The 16045-nt window shown below is 50.1% G+C and overlaps 1 protein-coding gene across 1 annotated transcript; it reads right to left on the reverse strand.

The window, feature by feature from the left end:
* Positions 1 to 5088: 5088 nt before the first annotated feature.
* On the reverse strand, positions 5089 to 5740 carry LOC123042482 (uncharacterized). Its single transcript, XM_044464927.1, has one exon. The coding sequence runs from the start codon at positions 5669 to 5671 to the stop codon at positions 5327 to 5329; it is 345 nt and encodes a 114-aa protein (XP_044320862.1). The 5' UTR covers positions 5672 to 5740; the 3' UTR covers positions 5089 to 5326.
* Between the last annotated feature and the right edge of the window lie 10305 nt (positions 5741 to 16045).

Here is a 16045-nt window from a genome sequence, read left to right on the forward strand (position 1 = left end):
GGCCGGTGCGGCGGCGGACCGGCGGTGGGGAGTGGTTTCAGGGAGGGCGGGCCGGCCGCGGGCGGCGGGGGCGGGCGGTTCGGCCGGTGGCGGCTGGCGGCTCAGGGGGGGTTGAGTTTGATGATAAACTGGAGGCCCTTGATTTCGTATCCAACGGCTGGAAAATCTAATGACCAGAGATGAAAAAGTCAGTCAACTGACGTGTAGCCTCACCCCGCACGTACACATGCACGCACGCAAGACACGCATGCATGTAGGCGTGCAACACTGACACGTACACATAACGTACACATGCACGCATGCTAGCTTGCAACACTGACACATACACATGCACTCACGAACACACGCACGTATGCACCCATGCATGCAACACTGAAACGCAACCTTGCACGCACGCAACACTCGCACGCCTGCATGCACACAGCACACGACGCAAGACACACGCTCAACATATACGTGCATGCACCCTTTGTTAAGGACATGGATTGTTACGGGTATTAAACAATCTTATCTGTGATAAGCAGAACATTGATGTTTGCATCGGTCTTTATGAATCACAATGTATCGAACGGGCTATCAACATAGTAGGCTTAACTACATGAAAAAGATGACGTCACACTCAATGAACAATCATCGCTTTATGAAATGCCCGCTTCTGACCGCCCTGGCCCACCAAAGGTTCCTCTATCGTGCGCTGCCTACGTTGGGTCACTAACATGCATGCCATGCACCCAAAGAGCCCACACGTCAGTGGAAGAACACCGCGGTGTCCTAGGTCAGAGTCGAGGACGCCACTCGCGGCACGCTCGGCTGAACACGCCTCCATGCCGCATTCAAACGCCTCCATGAAACCCGCCCGTGTGGAAGCCGAGAAACCCACTCTGGACACACGTCCATTCATGACCGGGCTGGCATTAAACGCAACGCAGGCCGAGCTCCTCCCGTCCGCCGTCTATTTAATCTCCTTTTTAAACGAGGCCAAACGCCGGCCAAGAATCGCACACCTCCGCCGCTCCCCTATCTCCTCCACCATTTTGTCCACTCCTACAATGGCTTATGAAGAGTAGTTATTCCGCATCCAAGCCGGCTGGGTAGCCCGCCGGATACGAGCTATGCAGCTCGCTGATCCACCTCCTTCCCCTCGCCCGACGGAGCCAGTTGCCGCCCCAAGCCAGCGTGCGGTTCAGCAAATCGTTGCTCCAGGCCAGCTCAACGAGGAGCAGCGCACGGGCGTCGTTGCTGCCGTCCACGTCGCTGCCTCGTACCGCGTCTCCCGTTTCTGTGGCTGAGACTCCCATGCTGGCGGCCGCACCATGCAAGCAGCGACAGAAGCCGGGTGCGCGGAGAGCGACGAGTCGGTGGCTAGGGCCTCCACGTCCGCCGCCATCATCGAGGAGAAGTAGAACACGGGAGGCCGCCACCGCTTGGGTCCCATGAAGGCCACCGCGGAGGCGAGACCGGCGTACACAGCAGGTGTCTTGCCGGATCCTTTTATTGCGAGGACCTTCGTCGACCCCGCATGGGCTCCACGGAAGTGGGGAATGTTAGGATGAACTTGAGCCGGTGCCGGCCATGGTGAAGTAGTGGCCGGTGATGAACTCGAATCAGTGCCGGCCACCATCATCTTCGGTACCAGCCAATGATATCAGTTGGGCAGTGGGGAAGAGAGCCGTCCTTTGCGCTGAAGCATATACCTCCGGGGCTCCCGGCAGTCCGGTGATCGTGCTGCCGGACATGAGGAACACAAATCGATCGGCGGGCGACCATTTAGGCCAGGTATTATATACCTGTGCTGTCCAGAACTAGCACCGCGTAGTTCATTTGAATGTAATGAAATCCGTCATGTTTGTGTGAAAATCCGGTATTTTATATGATTTCCGTCGTCATTTATATGAAATATCAGTTTGTCTACGTGTTTGCGTGAATTTCGTCCGGTTGGTTGAGTTGCTGCCATAATGTGTGCGGCTACGGTGGATGGCGTAATTTGCGGTCACCGGTCGGTCTACGGGTGGCGTTGTGGAGAAAAAAACACAGCTTGTGCGAGCTCGTCTCCAACATGCGCGCTGGAGGATGCATGACAACATGAGCACCTGAGCCATTCCTCGTTCATCGGTGGCAAAGGCACCGGTGGACAAAAGGGTCACCAATATTTTGGCTACCCCGGGCAAGATCCAAACATCCCCTCCCAATAGATTCAAATCCCTCATTCGCCGTTGAATTTTGCCATGTGTTGTTTTCATGGACTAGCAAGATGCCCGTGCATTGCACGGAACATCAAGATGCATTTTTTTACAAACTCCCGCATGCATGCAAGGGATAATTAATGTCCTCCTTTCCTAGTACCACGAGGCAAACACCATTAATATTGCATCGATTAGTGTTAGTGGCCTTGTATATCTGCAAATTGTAATTTTGATAGCGGCCCCTTGTATATAAAATGGAGGGATAAATATGAGAGATAAGGTGAGAAGGAGTGGGGCGTGGTGCCGTGGTGGTGACTGGTGGTCGGACTGGGCGGAGGCATGGGGATGGACGGCGCATTATGTCTAGGTTTGTATCTCTCTCACACACACCCACGTAGGTGGGGGACGTGCATAAAGAGAAGAGGTGCACGCATGGCGCACGTACTCCCATCTCTTTCCCAACCACACCCACGCGGGTACAAGGTGGAGCTCATTTCTGTACGAAAAAGGCAGCCCACGTGGTAATTTGGGACGTGTACAGGTTGTCCACTTGGTGAAGGGAGGATCGTCTACCACGGATGAACAAACAAATTGCGACTTGATGCGTTATGTTAAATTAAAAAAAGAGGCAAACCATGTGGGGCCTACCTTAGAGGCAAGGCTCTATACACTGGAGTACTTCTGATGTGTCCCGTCAACTCACAGAACGAGGAGAAACTTGCTTAGTACGTCGTCTCCCCCGCCCACGGGCGCAGTGGCTCGCAGGAAGAGGTGAAGCTTACTACTACTGTACGCCTTTACGCCCGCTCCCTCGCCCACGCGCGCGGTGGCTCGCAACACGAGGAGAAAATTTTACTACTCCCTCCGTTTACTCCTCGTCCCTACTACGTACGTATTTTGGTTAGTACTCCCTCCATTTACTTATACAAGGCCACTATAAAAAAATACATTTTGCATCTATACAAGGCCACAAATAGTAATCGAGACTTTCCAGTTTATGGCTCAATTTCAAAATCTCTCCAACCAAGGTAGATGGTGAGTGGTCGAATTAATTTCGTAGTTTGCACAGTACGCTCGTTTTTCTCAAGAAATTATGTTTACCGAGGCATTAATTAGAACGAATGGATGAATGACCACTAAATTTCCATGAAGTTGTACATGCATTGGTTAATTTCCTCTTGACACTGCTTGCATCGGGTGATCTAACGCACCTCGAAATCCAACATGTAATGGCACTACTACTAGTATAGTAGAATTGAGACTTATCAAACGGAAAAACGAATGTTCTTTAGATGAGCCCTATAAACCCTAGTGGGTACGTACTCCGTAAAAACAGATTTTTCCAAAACTAAGTCGCTCCCTTTCATGAATTCTGTAGTATACTTCTCCATCGACGCTCTCTTTCATGAATTCGGTACTTCCTGTCGCCGACATGTGGGACATATAGAAACCGGGTCGACGTGTCAAGCACCAAATAACAGTGCAGAACAGCAGGGGGGACGCACCCCACTCGTACCGGCCCAGTAGTAGTAATGAGCAATGAGACGTCAAATCATAATGCCGCACCTTCCCAGACGGACGAAGCAACCATTATTTCACACTTCGGTTCGACATCATCTCAAACCACATACTAGTATTGCTTCTGCCTCAAGAGGGACACGCGCATCGCCTTGGTACATCATGACACGTGGGACCGCATGACAGGCCATGCTCCCCCGCCGATCGCTTGGTAAAATCACCTCATTTTTACTATACTTCCTCCGGATCGGTTTACTACATGGCATGCACGTCATTCTAGGTTGAGAATTTAACTAGCTATATATACATATATATATGTGATGAACAGTATGCTAGCCTTTTAAAAAATGTATACTTTTGTATAGTAGTACTCCACTATCGATGGATTGCGCCATGGAGCAAAAATTGAAATTAAAAAAAAAAGTGGTACATATAGAGAGTGCTCGTCGCCAAATTATGCATATAGTACTATTAAAAAAGCTAGTGCGTGCTTAATTGGGGTGCTAAATTCTATTAAAGAAATACTACTACTAGTATGTACATACTGAAGAGTTAAAGTAACGAGAAGAAATATAACATAGTTCTGCTGGGGGCTCAGCACAACACACCCCTCAAATTAAACTAAGCACACCTGAAATTAAACTATGCAACTAATCCGGTAGACACTGCATTAGAAGTTTAGAACCACCATGAGCAACGACACTGCCACCTTACTCGGAGTCCTCGTCCACGTCCTCGACTTCGTCCTTGTCCCTCTTCCTCTTGGCCGATACTTCTTTGCTTGAACCGCCAACTTGGCTGTTGCTCTTCATCCAACCCTTGTAGATATTGAAACATAGGTAGCCATCCATTGCAGCGTACTGGATGTGGTCTATATCTAGTACATTCCGCTGCCATGCATGACGATGAAACGCGTATGGAGGTTTCTCCAGTTTACCGTACGAAGGATGAACCATGGCTCCTGCCAGGGTCAGCATTGAAGGCTAACGAGAGGGCACCAGTCGATTCTTCTGGAGGTCGAAAGGGTTGCCTACAACGAGGCCTATCCGACGCAGGACTTCTTTGTCGTTCTTAAAGTCTACAGTAACGAATTTGACTGTTTTGTCCTCGAGGAAGTTCTTAAAATCCTGGCACTCAACGTCGGCATGGCATATGTGGTAGACCAAGCAAACGTTATGTACGCAAACCTGGATCAAGGTGGGCTTCTTCCCCTCTTCGTCCTTTAGATCCTTCTCTCGTCCCACGACTGTGGTGTACTCAACATCTAGCCCAGCGACCCACTCATCATGTGAGTTTTCGAACATGCATCTGAAGCGAGGATGGCTATTCAAAACATTGACTATTATATGTTTTGGGGTGCATGAAATAATATGCAAACAAAACAGGATGAAAGGAGAAAATCCACCGACATTTATTTCTAATTGGTACAAACTAAAAAGACTCGACTGAGCGATCAACGCTCTCATACGTAGAAAAACAGAACACACTCACATGACACACACAAGCTGATAAAAGCAAACAAGGAGCATGTGGACATCTACGGCTTGAAATCAACATGCAAGAAACACAAATATCCGACGTTCTAGAGGTCTTGCATGCACGAAGAGACCTCCCGCTTGCGCTCACTAGCAGACCTTTTGCTTGACGCATTGCACATCCTGGGCATTTTTAATCTCAGCAGGAGTCTTCCACGCCTTCTTCATGTTGCAGAGGCACGGGTGGCCTCCAAAGATTACGCAGCAGTCCAGTGGAACCTTAATGACATTACCAGCCGAAATAATCCTGTCGGCAATGGTATTTTTCATACCTTCTCCGAAGCTCTTGTAGCACGCATTCACGACGTTCTGATCGACACCGGGGCTGCACACCGGCGCACCGCCGGCGGCGGGAACCTGGGCCACAGCGTTGGCGCACATCAGCGCGACCAGCGCCGCCACGGCAACGAACCTCGGGAGCACTGCTGCTGCCATGACCAGATCGATGAAGGATATGGCTGATCGAAGGTCGATGCACTCACTCACTGCTTAATGCTTATGCCTGGTGTGGGTTGTTTTCGTGGAGCTAGCACTAGTTTTTATAGGCGTGGGCATTTGGAGTCCTAGCTGGACTCGATTAGATAGCACGTGGCTACCACTCTTGATCACGTGGGCTTGGGCTAGCAATCACCACCTAACCTGACATATTATTCCTCGTGTCGCGCTTCATTCCTCGGAGTAATGACCATCTATCCTGGAATAAGTACTGCAGAATGGCGTGATTAGGCTGGTCATAGTGGAGAGTAACTTAGACTAGTAACATACATATGTTACTAGTCTATGTTACTACCTTCATAGTGGGTAGTGTCATAGGTGTGGTAACATAATTGCCTTCATTTATTACTTTGTAGACTCATTATGCATTGGAAACCGCTATGTGATGGTAACATATTCTGTTACTCTATTTGCCTCTCTCCTCATTAACTACTTGTCACATCACCAATTTTGCTTATGTGGCATCTATGTTACTACCTATGTTACTCCCACAAGTGGCGGAGCTTCTTGGAGTGCAACCTGGGCCACCGCCCCCCCAGCCCATGAAGAAATCCCTCACTACCCCTAGGTATTTGGGCCATAAGAATAGGAAAATAAGGCCAGACCTCATAATTTAGCCCCCCCTCAGCCCATTGCCCCTCCAGAATTTTGGCCCAAGCTCCGCCACTGACTCCCACTATGACCAGCCTTAAGGATGAACGGAACGACATCACCACCCTAGGTCCTTAGCACACAGCTTGGATCTGGATCTAATTATATTCTCGTGTCTATTTTTGGACTTCGTGATATTCTATGTATGTGCATGATGACAAAATCTCTGCCCCATGCTTTGGACCGTCCCATTTATTTATTGTTTCCCATGAGTAGATAACTTTGGACGCATTTGGTAGGCTGCATCCAACCCAACCAAGCCCGGGCTGAATGAAAGCCGTTTGGTTGCCTGCAAGCCGGCCTTGCTCGCATCTGTACGGACCTTAAAGCACTCCTCAGCCTGGCTCGCTCGGACCGCTCGAATCGGCCGTTTCCAGCGAGCCAGGCTGAGTGGGGCGGAAAACGAAGATGCGACATAGTGCGTGGTGCAGGGGGGATTCGGGCGGAGATGGCAGGAGGGGAAAATCGGCCGAGGCGGGGTGGCGCCAAATATACCCTCACCACCCCATTTACTCGCTCACCTCTAGAGTTGTAGGACAAACCCTCCTTTGTTGTTGGCACCGGCGGCGGCGACGACTTAGTTCTGCGGCTGGGACGGCGACGGCGACTGAGATATGCGGCTGCGACACTCCCCTGTAGCGGCAAGAGGCGGCAGGCGCACTCCCCGGTGGCGGCAGCGGCTTCTCCCTCTCCTGGCCTCGTGTCCGTCTCCGCCATGTCTCCCCAGACCTCGAAGCTGGTAAGCTACCCCCTCCCCTCCACCTCCTATGTTATGTGTTAGGTCGTTCAATAGGAGTGTTTAGGGTAGATAGCGTCATCGTTGACCTCATCATGTATGTCGCTTAGGTTGTGGATGAACGGAGGAAGCTTCTAGTTCAGGCAGCATTGCTGATAGCTGTGGTTCAGGCCGGGATCATGTTGGTCCATAAGAGAGTTGTTCGTCGGAATTAGAGACCTCGCATCCAGTCTGGTCCGATGTTAATCCGGGATCAAGAGAGGATAGTGAATCTGAACTACATCTACAACTGCAACGACATAGAGGCTCTATGGATGCTTCGAATGAGAAGATCACCTTCGCCAGGCTTGTGCAAATGTTTAGGAGTAGGGGACTGCTAGAAGATAGCATCCACACCACTGTGGAAGAGCAAGTCACCATGTTTCTCCATGTTGTTAGTCATAACCAGAGGTTCAGGGTGGTACACAACACCTTCAGGAGATCAATGGAGACAATCTCCAGGTACTTCAAGCAAGTGTTGTATGTTGTTGGGGAGCTCAGAGGAGAGATGATAAGGTCACCAACTGGCCGGACTCCTACCAAGATTCGCACTAACCCAAAATGGTATCCATACTTCAAGGTGAGCACTTGATATGTTGTTGTAGTTCGTGCCTTGATATGTTGTTATTGTTCTGTGGTAGACTAACAACATATTGTAATGCCATTCCAGGATTGCATTGGAGCAATAGATGGTACTCATGTCACTACTAGAGTGCCGAGGACACAAGCCGCAGTATATACTACACAAGCCAGAATGTGCTAGCTGTTGTTGACTTCGATCTGAAGTTCACATATGTGTTGGCTAGCTGGGAAGGATCAACACATGATGCTAACATTTTCAGTGACAGCATGAGTTGTCATGATGGCATCAACATCCTCGATGGCAAGTTTTACCTTAGAGATGCTGGCTATGCGTGTCGGCCTAGTGTTCTCCCACCCTTCAGAAAAACCAAGTTTCATCTGAACGAGTGTGCTGGTAGGAACTAGCCTAGGACTCCTTAGGAACTGTTCAATCCCAGACACTCCAGCCTTAGAGTGACTGTTGAGAGGGCCTTTGGAACTCCGAAGAACAGGTTTAAGATTCTGGATCAGGAGTTATTCCACCCTTACCCTACCCAGGTGAAGCTTGCTCTTGCATGTTGCGTTTTCACAACTGTATCATGCAATGGGGGGTTGATGAATTTGTGCCGGAGGAGGAAGATTTCACTCCTGATGAGGCGATCAGCTCCGGCCATTCTGTGGAGGCGTTCAACAATGAAGTGTGGAAGAACAAAACGTTGGAGTGGGCTCAGGTAATGTGGGATAACAGAGATCAGACAAGGATCTGAAGCCGAAGAACAAGAGGAAGAAGAAAAAAGAGGGAGCGGCAAAAGTGAGGAAGAGGAAGCAACACAAACATCAGAGGAGGAGGAAGCACCTAGTTAGCATCACTGAACTATCTTTATTCAGCCATGTTGACTCTTAATAACTTGTACTGTCATTTGCTAGCAGTTAGGATAAACTGCCATTTGTTTCCTAGCTAGGACAAAACAATGTTCAGTGTGTGTGGTAAGATCACCAGTAGTGAGAAGTGGTGATCACATCTTTAGCTGTTTGCAACCAAACAACGTGTTGTTGGTTTAACAACAGCGATGCCGGCAATCAAATAGCATGCTGACTAGTTGATTCCCTCATGCAGAAAGGCTAATGCAGGCAACAAACTAGATGCAGATGTTGGTTTTTAGCCTGCATTTGCCCAACCAGGCCCAACTGGGACAAGTATGAAAAATGCCCTAAAACAGATATGTGAACCAAACACGCCATTTACGACCCACACTCTTGTGCACCGTGGTCAAGGATGTGCTACCGTCGCGTCGCATCTTCCCATGCTGGAGCGCGCTTGGCGGCGGAGCTTAAACGCGCGTGAAAAGAAGGTAACACGCTGGACGCCCATTGGCCAGAGGGGCAATCGATCATGTGCCCCACCTTTGCTTCGCCCCAGCCAGTTTACCCCATCTTAGAGCATCTACAACCAGGCGCACCAAACCGGTCTTAAACGCCTGAGCTGCTCGTCCGATCACTGACCTGTCACGAAAAATTGACCCAGACGGGCGTCTTAAACGGGTCTCAAATGCCCGGGCTGATTGGCACCCCTCATATCCATCCCAAATATGAGGCGGATATGGAGGCACCCGGGCAAGCCCGCCACATTGGTCTAGCCCGCAAGGACCTCACTCCAGACCCCACAAATATATGACGACCGACGAGCAAACCCTACTCACTCGACTTCTCTACTTCGGCCCCAAATCCACTTTGTCTTCCCATGCCGGCCATGTTCGACAGTGAATCCGAGCTACAGGAGTGGCTCAAGGCTGTCGGGGATTCCTATGGCTCATTGGCACCCGACTAGGAGGAGCTAGCGCTCTGCATTGCCCTCTGTCGGTCGCTGCTAGATCGGGGCGGAAGCTCCTCTTCCGGGGCGTCAGCGACTGGCCAGGTGGGCAGCAGTAGCTGTGTGGCACCCGCGCTCGTCTGATGCGCACCCTGCCGGCCCCTCCCAGACGGCACCCAACACCGCCCACACCTGCCCCTCCAGGGCGCCGCTGGTTGTTGTTGCCAGCGGAACCGCAGCCGGAGTCCGTGAACCGTGCGTATCGGCTCGCAAAGAAGCGGGCGGCGGAGGCGGCTAACAGTCGCGGATCCGAGGAAGGATCAAGCAGTTCAGCGCCACATCCACTTCCCCCGGCCAGTGACGACAACGAGGACCTCCGCACCGGCATCCGCCGCTCGTACACATCCGCGGAGACGGACGCCCGCCTTTGTCGCCGCAAAGATGCGAAGGCGCTCCGCGTGGCACTGGAGGAGTCGGAACGGTTGGCGAGGAAGCGAGCGACAACGGCGGAGAGAGACACGGGCATCATCATCTCGTCCTCCTCCTCCGCTTCAAACAACGACGTCGACGACGACGAGGACGCGCATGGAGCAGCTAACACCTACGCTGAGTGCAGCCGCTGAGACACCAAGGGGAAGCGTCAGGCATGGAGGAAGTGGTGAAATACCATCCCCTGCCGGTTTTAGTTGATTTTCAGTAATGTAAGTGATGAACTCGGCTGACATCTTTTGTATCGGAGTATCGGACTATGTTGTCCATGCCGGATTGCTATATTCTATGACTATGTTATCTATGCCGGATTGATATGTTCTATGCTCAAGTACGTAGAAACACCGTTTGCATGGTTTGATATGGATTTGGGGTAAAACATATGACGGACGTGACTATGTAACAGAAGAAATGGGGTCCGTCCGGTCACCTTTAGCGTCCGCGTCCGCGTCCGCGTCCGCGTCCGCAAGCGTATAGGGGCTCAAATTAGGTGACTGCGGTTGTAGATGCCCTTACATTGCAATTGATGTGCCCCACCGTTGCTATGCCTCTGGATAAAATGCCCCATGCTTAACTTGATGATGTATCTTTACCATATGATACAAATAAGAGGGTGGAAAATACCAGAATACCCCAGAACAAAAAACAAAATGTCAGCAGGCCATGCAATTTGTTTGAATGCCAAAAATTTCAAATTTTGTCAAAAAAATAACATGCCTAGATATTTTTTGTGAAAAATTTACAGAAAATCAAGTACATTCACAGTACTCTACTGTTCAAATTTTAGCCAATTCTCGGCAAGGATCAAAGAGAAAACGAGATTTCAAATATCTATCCAGATTTGTTCAAACTTTGGGTGAAAATTTGAAATGCCCAGAAAAATCTGAAATTTTTTGAAGTGCCCAGAGAAATCTGAAAAACGATATCACCACCCTAGCACAGCTTGGATCTGGATCTAATTATATTCCTCATGTCTAATTACATATACGTGTATGATGACAAAACCTCTGCCCATTGCTTTGGATTGTCCCATTTATTTACTTTATCCCGTCAGAAGATAATTGTACGACCCACGCTCTCTTGTGCATGCCATTGTGCGTGTACGGTACATGTGAAAGAATTTTATTCTTGTTTGAATACGTGTGGTATGGTCACGTACTATCGACCGATCTGGATGGTTGTTGATTCCGACCGACTTCCTCCTATTTTATCAGGATCATACCGGATGTATCCCGTACCATAGCTTTCCTGACATTTCAGTAACTAGATTATCAATCCGTCTGTATGCCTGCCTGTACACGTATATACTAGTTAATATTCTCTCCGTCTCAAAATAAAACTATTCGTAGCTTTGGTCAATTTAGTTGTTTCACCAGGCTTATGCAAAAATGTACTAATATTTGGAATATCAAATTAAAACCATTAGGTTCAATAATACTAATTTAATTTCATTAACTTTCATATTTTTTCCATAAGTTTGGTCAAACAACTAGTCTTTATCTCTACTCCTAATGTCTCAGTTGGTAGTCTCCGTTCCGAATTTATTTTCGTCTCGCCAACTATGGTACTTTTTGGTACTTGCTCCCATCTCCCGCTAAGCCGCGATGAACCAGAAAAAACCATCCGTCCGAGTCCCCCACCCGCCCCCACCCGCCCAACCTCTCGTCGCACCCATGTTGTCTGACGAAATTTAACCAGCAAAAATTAACCAGCATAAACAAACCGGCGAAATTTAACCAGCGTAAAAAATTCGCAAACCAATCCCCCGCACGTACGAGCGAGGTCTCTTGCCCTCGAGCGAGAAACTGACGCGCGACTTTGTGCCCTCCTTCGCCCGCCGCCGCCCTTCGTCCCTTCACCACCACCGCTGCATCCCATCGCCGCCACCGCTGCATCCCATCGCCGCCATCGCTGCATCCCATCGCCGCCACCCTGCCACTGATCCGGCCCGTCCTCCACTCATCCGGCTCTGGTCCAGTTGAGGACCCTCATCCGAACGCTTTCAGGATCCGGCGCAGATCCCTTTCAGGACCCATCCCCGGTGACGTCCAGGATCCGGCTATCCCTTTCACCAGTCGCCGCCGTACGCGTCCAGGATCCGGCGCCAGAGACTCTCACGTCCAGGTATCACATTTCAAACAGCCATCTAATGTACTGGTTTCAAATTTTGTATAATTTCAAATTTACAGCCATGCCATTTCATAGATCCAGTTCCATACAGGCAACACGTCAGATCAGATGAATGGGTCAACTAGAGGCAAATAGTAAAATCTGAACATCTTCAAAGTGATTCACATAACTCTGCATCAATGAGACTTCTGTAACCATGTGATGGTTGCACCTTCTGTGAAAACTGCAAAGTGAAACAACAGCACGTAAGTTTCAGAACTGGACACTATTATAGTTGCATTTTTCATCAAATAAGTGTAGCAAATCGTTTCAACCAGGAAAGTTTTTGGTACTTGCTCCCAGCTCCCGCTCATCCGCGATGAACCAGAAAAAACTAGGAAAGTTTTTTGAATGGTGCAATGTTTAATATATAGTGTGAACCAAGGTTACAATCGTTTAGCAAATAGTGTCAACCAAGATAGTGTCAACCAAGATAGTTTTGAATGGGGCAATGTTAATATAGAAAGAAACTCACAAGAAACTCACAAGAAACCAGTATAGTTCTTTGTATGTTCACCTTATAAGTATGTTCGCCTTATAAGTATCTAGAAACTTGTTTGCTAACCTGAATATAATTGTCAACTGATGGATAAAATGGCATGCAGAGAAAGAGCATATCTGAACAAAATACCTGGTAGCGGCATACGATCATTTCACAACAAACAATAACAGAGATTTGTGAAACACAGTGACAACATAAGGTGCTCACCCCTTCATACTGCTGTAGAGTAGAGTATTTATATATGATCTCTGCTTAATGTAGTTAGCTGAACTTTAATTCCAAAGGCAAGTGCACCATCGGCATGTGGTTCTGCAAAAATCTTCACTGAAGCAATCAGTACATTATTCCATGAACTGTCATGTGTACAACAAGAACACGGACCAAAAATGGCTATCCAACTCGGCCAGCAAGAACAAGAACAATATAATTTTTGCAGCCAACAGACACTTAATCTTTTTGCTTAGAGGATTACAGGATTACAATGGTTACAGGATTACAATCCTTTAGCAATGTTTCAAAAAGATGCATTATGCATTTTGGATCAATGGTTTCAAATATAGCAATTGCGCTTAGTTCAAGACCATAATATCTGACATTGTATTCTCTTCAAGGTAGTTCCTATTAGCTATATTGTTGACCCGAAAAGTAACATGTTCCATGATAGTAGCATGCAAATTATATGGCTTTCACAAATTTGAAGGGATCAATGGATTACCAGAAATATTTGGCTTTCACAGATTTGCACCATTTCGTGCCTATCAATGATGAACGATTTGTGGCTGTCGAAGATATGTTTCACCACCCTACAAATGAGATGGTGCAGAATCAATTAGTTTAATGTTTATAATATAACTGTGTAGAGCAACTGATATTTTTTTGATAAACTGTGATAAAGCTTCATTACAAGTACCATCGTGTGCATGCTGAGTCACTCTAACTTTCATCTTGCATCGACTCTGTCCATCGCAGTCAGGCTATCTATATGATCCTTCCAGACCTCAAAAACACCATGGCCAGACATAAATAGGAGATAACGGTCATTTCAGGTGCGTATAGGTAATGCAAAAAGCAAGCCCGGTGAACATCAACAAGAAAAAGACCTAACTACAGGTATTATGCACTGTACCAGTTATTTCTGCATTTCTGACAATAATACCTGTAGTTACAATCATCCAGGGCAAAGATGCCGCCGCCCTTCGCGCCGGCTCAGGAGTCGGGCCTGGCTGATGCCGGAGGAGGTTCATCTCCGACGCTGATCTGCCAGGCGATCCTAGCCGGGGACTCGGCGATTCCGCCGCCGCCGCCGCTGCGGCTGTTACCGGGATCTCCAAGCCCTTCGGATGGGATCCGGCAACCGCCCGCGGTGGTTTCAAATCCGCGAGTGGATCCATCCCCTTCCCCGGTTTCTTCTTCGACGGAGGACGAGGATCGGGATCGGGGATTCAATAGTCCTACGAAATGGAAGGCTCGTTTTCGGGATAAGCATGCGATGGGGCGATGGATCAGTGGCATGATCTACTCACACCCGTCTCGTTGGACGACGATCCGTGATGATGAAGGAGATATTTTGGCCGGAAGGCATCTATCCGCGGAAGAAGATCTTCATATTGGTATGTGTTTCGTTATTGATTTGTTTCACATCGAGGTTATTGAGTGTGTGCAGGAACCCCCGGAGGTTGTAGAACAAATTGCCACTGTTGATCTCACGGAGGAATCCGATGGATCAAAGCCGACGCAAAGGGCGACGCGGCCGACACGGGAGACGCCCGTGGCGGCCACTCCGGGGCTGCCGCCGGCGACCATCTCCGGTGTGGGATGCGTCGGTGGTAGGTTTTGGGCTCTCGCGGAGTCTGAACCAGAGGGCGAAGATGACAGGGACAGCGCCGGAGGTTCACCGGTAGCCTACTCGCCGACGCCGTCGTCGGTGATATGCGAGGCTTTCGACCTTGGCTACTCGGAAGACGAGGTGGCTGCCATAGTCGATGGCAGTGTGCCAGTTGATGATCCTGCACGGCAAGGTTTGGGACCAGAGGACAAAATCGAGATCGTGCGTCGGATGGTTCATAGGCGAACGGCGGCAGCGGCGATCCGGCCATGGAAGGGGCCGCTCCCAAAGGTAAGTCTCCCTAAACCAACTTTGTCTGATTTCATTACTGAGCGGTCCTGGATAGTGGTGAAGAGGAAGAAGTCTCGGCGTTCATTGGCGGCACAGGCGCCGGCGCCGGCGATCGACAGAACCAGCGATATCCGTGCCGATCGGATCTCGCGTTTGAATTTTTTGCTTAACGCTGATGGGCTTCAACCGGAAGAAGGTTCGGACGGCCCATCCGATGTTGCGCCTTTGGGCCAACGGTTTTTTACTAAGGTTGGGCCGGGACTAGCTGGGTTACAGGCCCAGGCAAAACCGGCCGACCTCGACGTACAGGAGATCACATCGGATCGACTGCCATCTCATGCACGATCATCGTCCAGCTTCCAATACGTATGCACTAGGGTTCGCCGCTGCGGGCACGTTGGATTTCCGCCGGCTGTGCTGCGTCGGCTGAAGCGAGATCCTGCGGTTGCTGCCGACGTCATGCCGCCCAAGGCCCCGCCGCCGGCCAAGGGACCGCCTCCGATGAAGCCGCCTGCGAGGGCAGCGCCGGGGGGGCCGGCTGCGACTGCGCCTGCAGCGGCGGCGGCTTCGACACCGGCGCCGGCTGCGTCGGCTGTAGCCAGGGCTGCGGCGCCGCCACAGCATGGGGCCACACAGCCGCCGCCGCATCGACCTTGGCCTAGGCAAATGGCTGCCGGCCGGGGAGGGGCTGCCAATGGTGTAGCCGGCCGGGGAGGTGCTGCCAACGGTGTAGCCGGCCGTGGATCGGGTGTGCTCGCGGGGGACAGCCGCAATCCGCCCCGTGGTCAGTGGGGAGATGATGGATACGACGCCTACGGTCAGGGTCTTCACCGAGGTTCGTCGTCCACCGGTGGTGGGCGAGGCTACGCTTGGACGGATCATGGTTATGCTGGTCGGGGCTTTCAAGGACCACCGGGGAACTTTGTTGAGGGTGCGGTTGGCCCGAGCCGCTTCCGAGGCCGCTTCCGTGGTGGACGCGGTGGATATAGGCGCCCTCCACGTAACTTGCCCGGGGCTGCAGCCTCGGAATCTGCTGAGATGGACACTGATGAGGCGGGTCTAACCCAGGCAGTGGTGGAGACGGTTAAGGCTATCGCTGATGTGTCTGTACCGATGATTGCACAATCGGAGGATGCGGAGTCTGATAAAGGTTCGGAGAAGGCCGTAGGTGACAAGTTGTCCAAGTGGGCGGCTAAGAAGAAAAAATTAGTCTGTTTCCGGTGCGGGGAGACGGGTCACTT

The sequence above is a fragment of the Triticum aestivum genome, chromosome 2B, assembly GCF_018294505.1.
Source record: "Triticum aestivum cultivar Chinese Spring chromosome 2B, IWGSC CS RefSeq v2.1, whole genome shotgun sequence".
Taxonomy (NCBI): Eukaryota; Viridiplantae; Streptophyta; class Magnoliopsida; order Poales; family Poaceae; genus Triticum; species Triticum aestivum.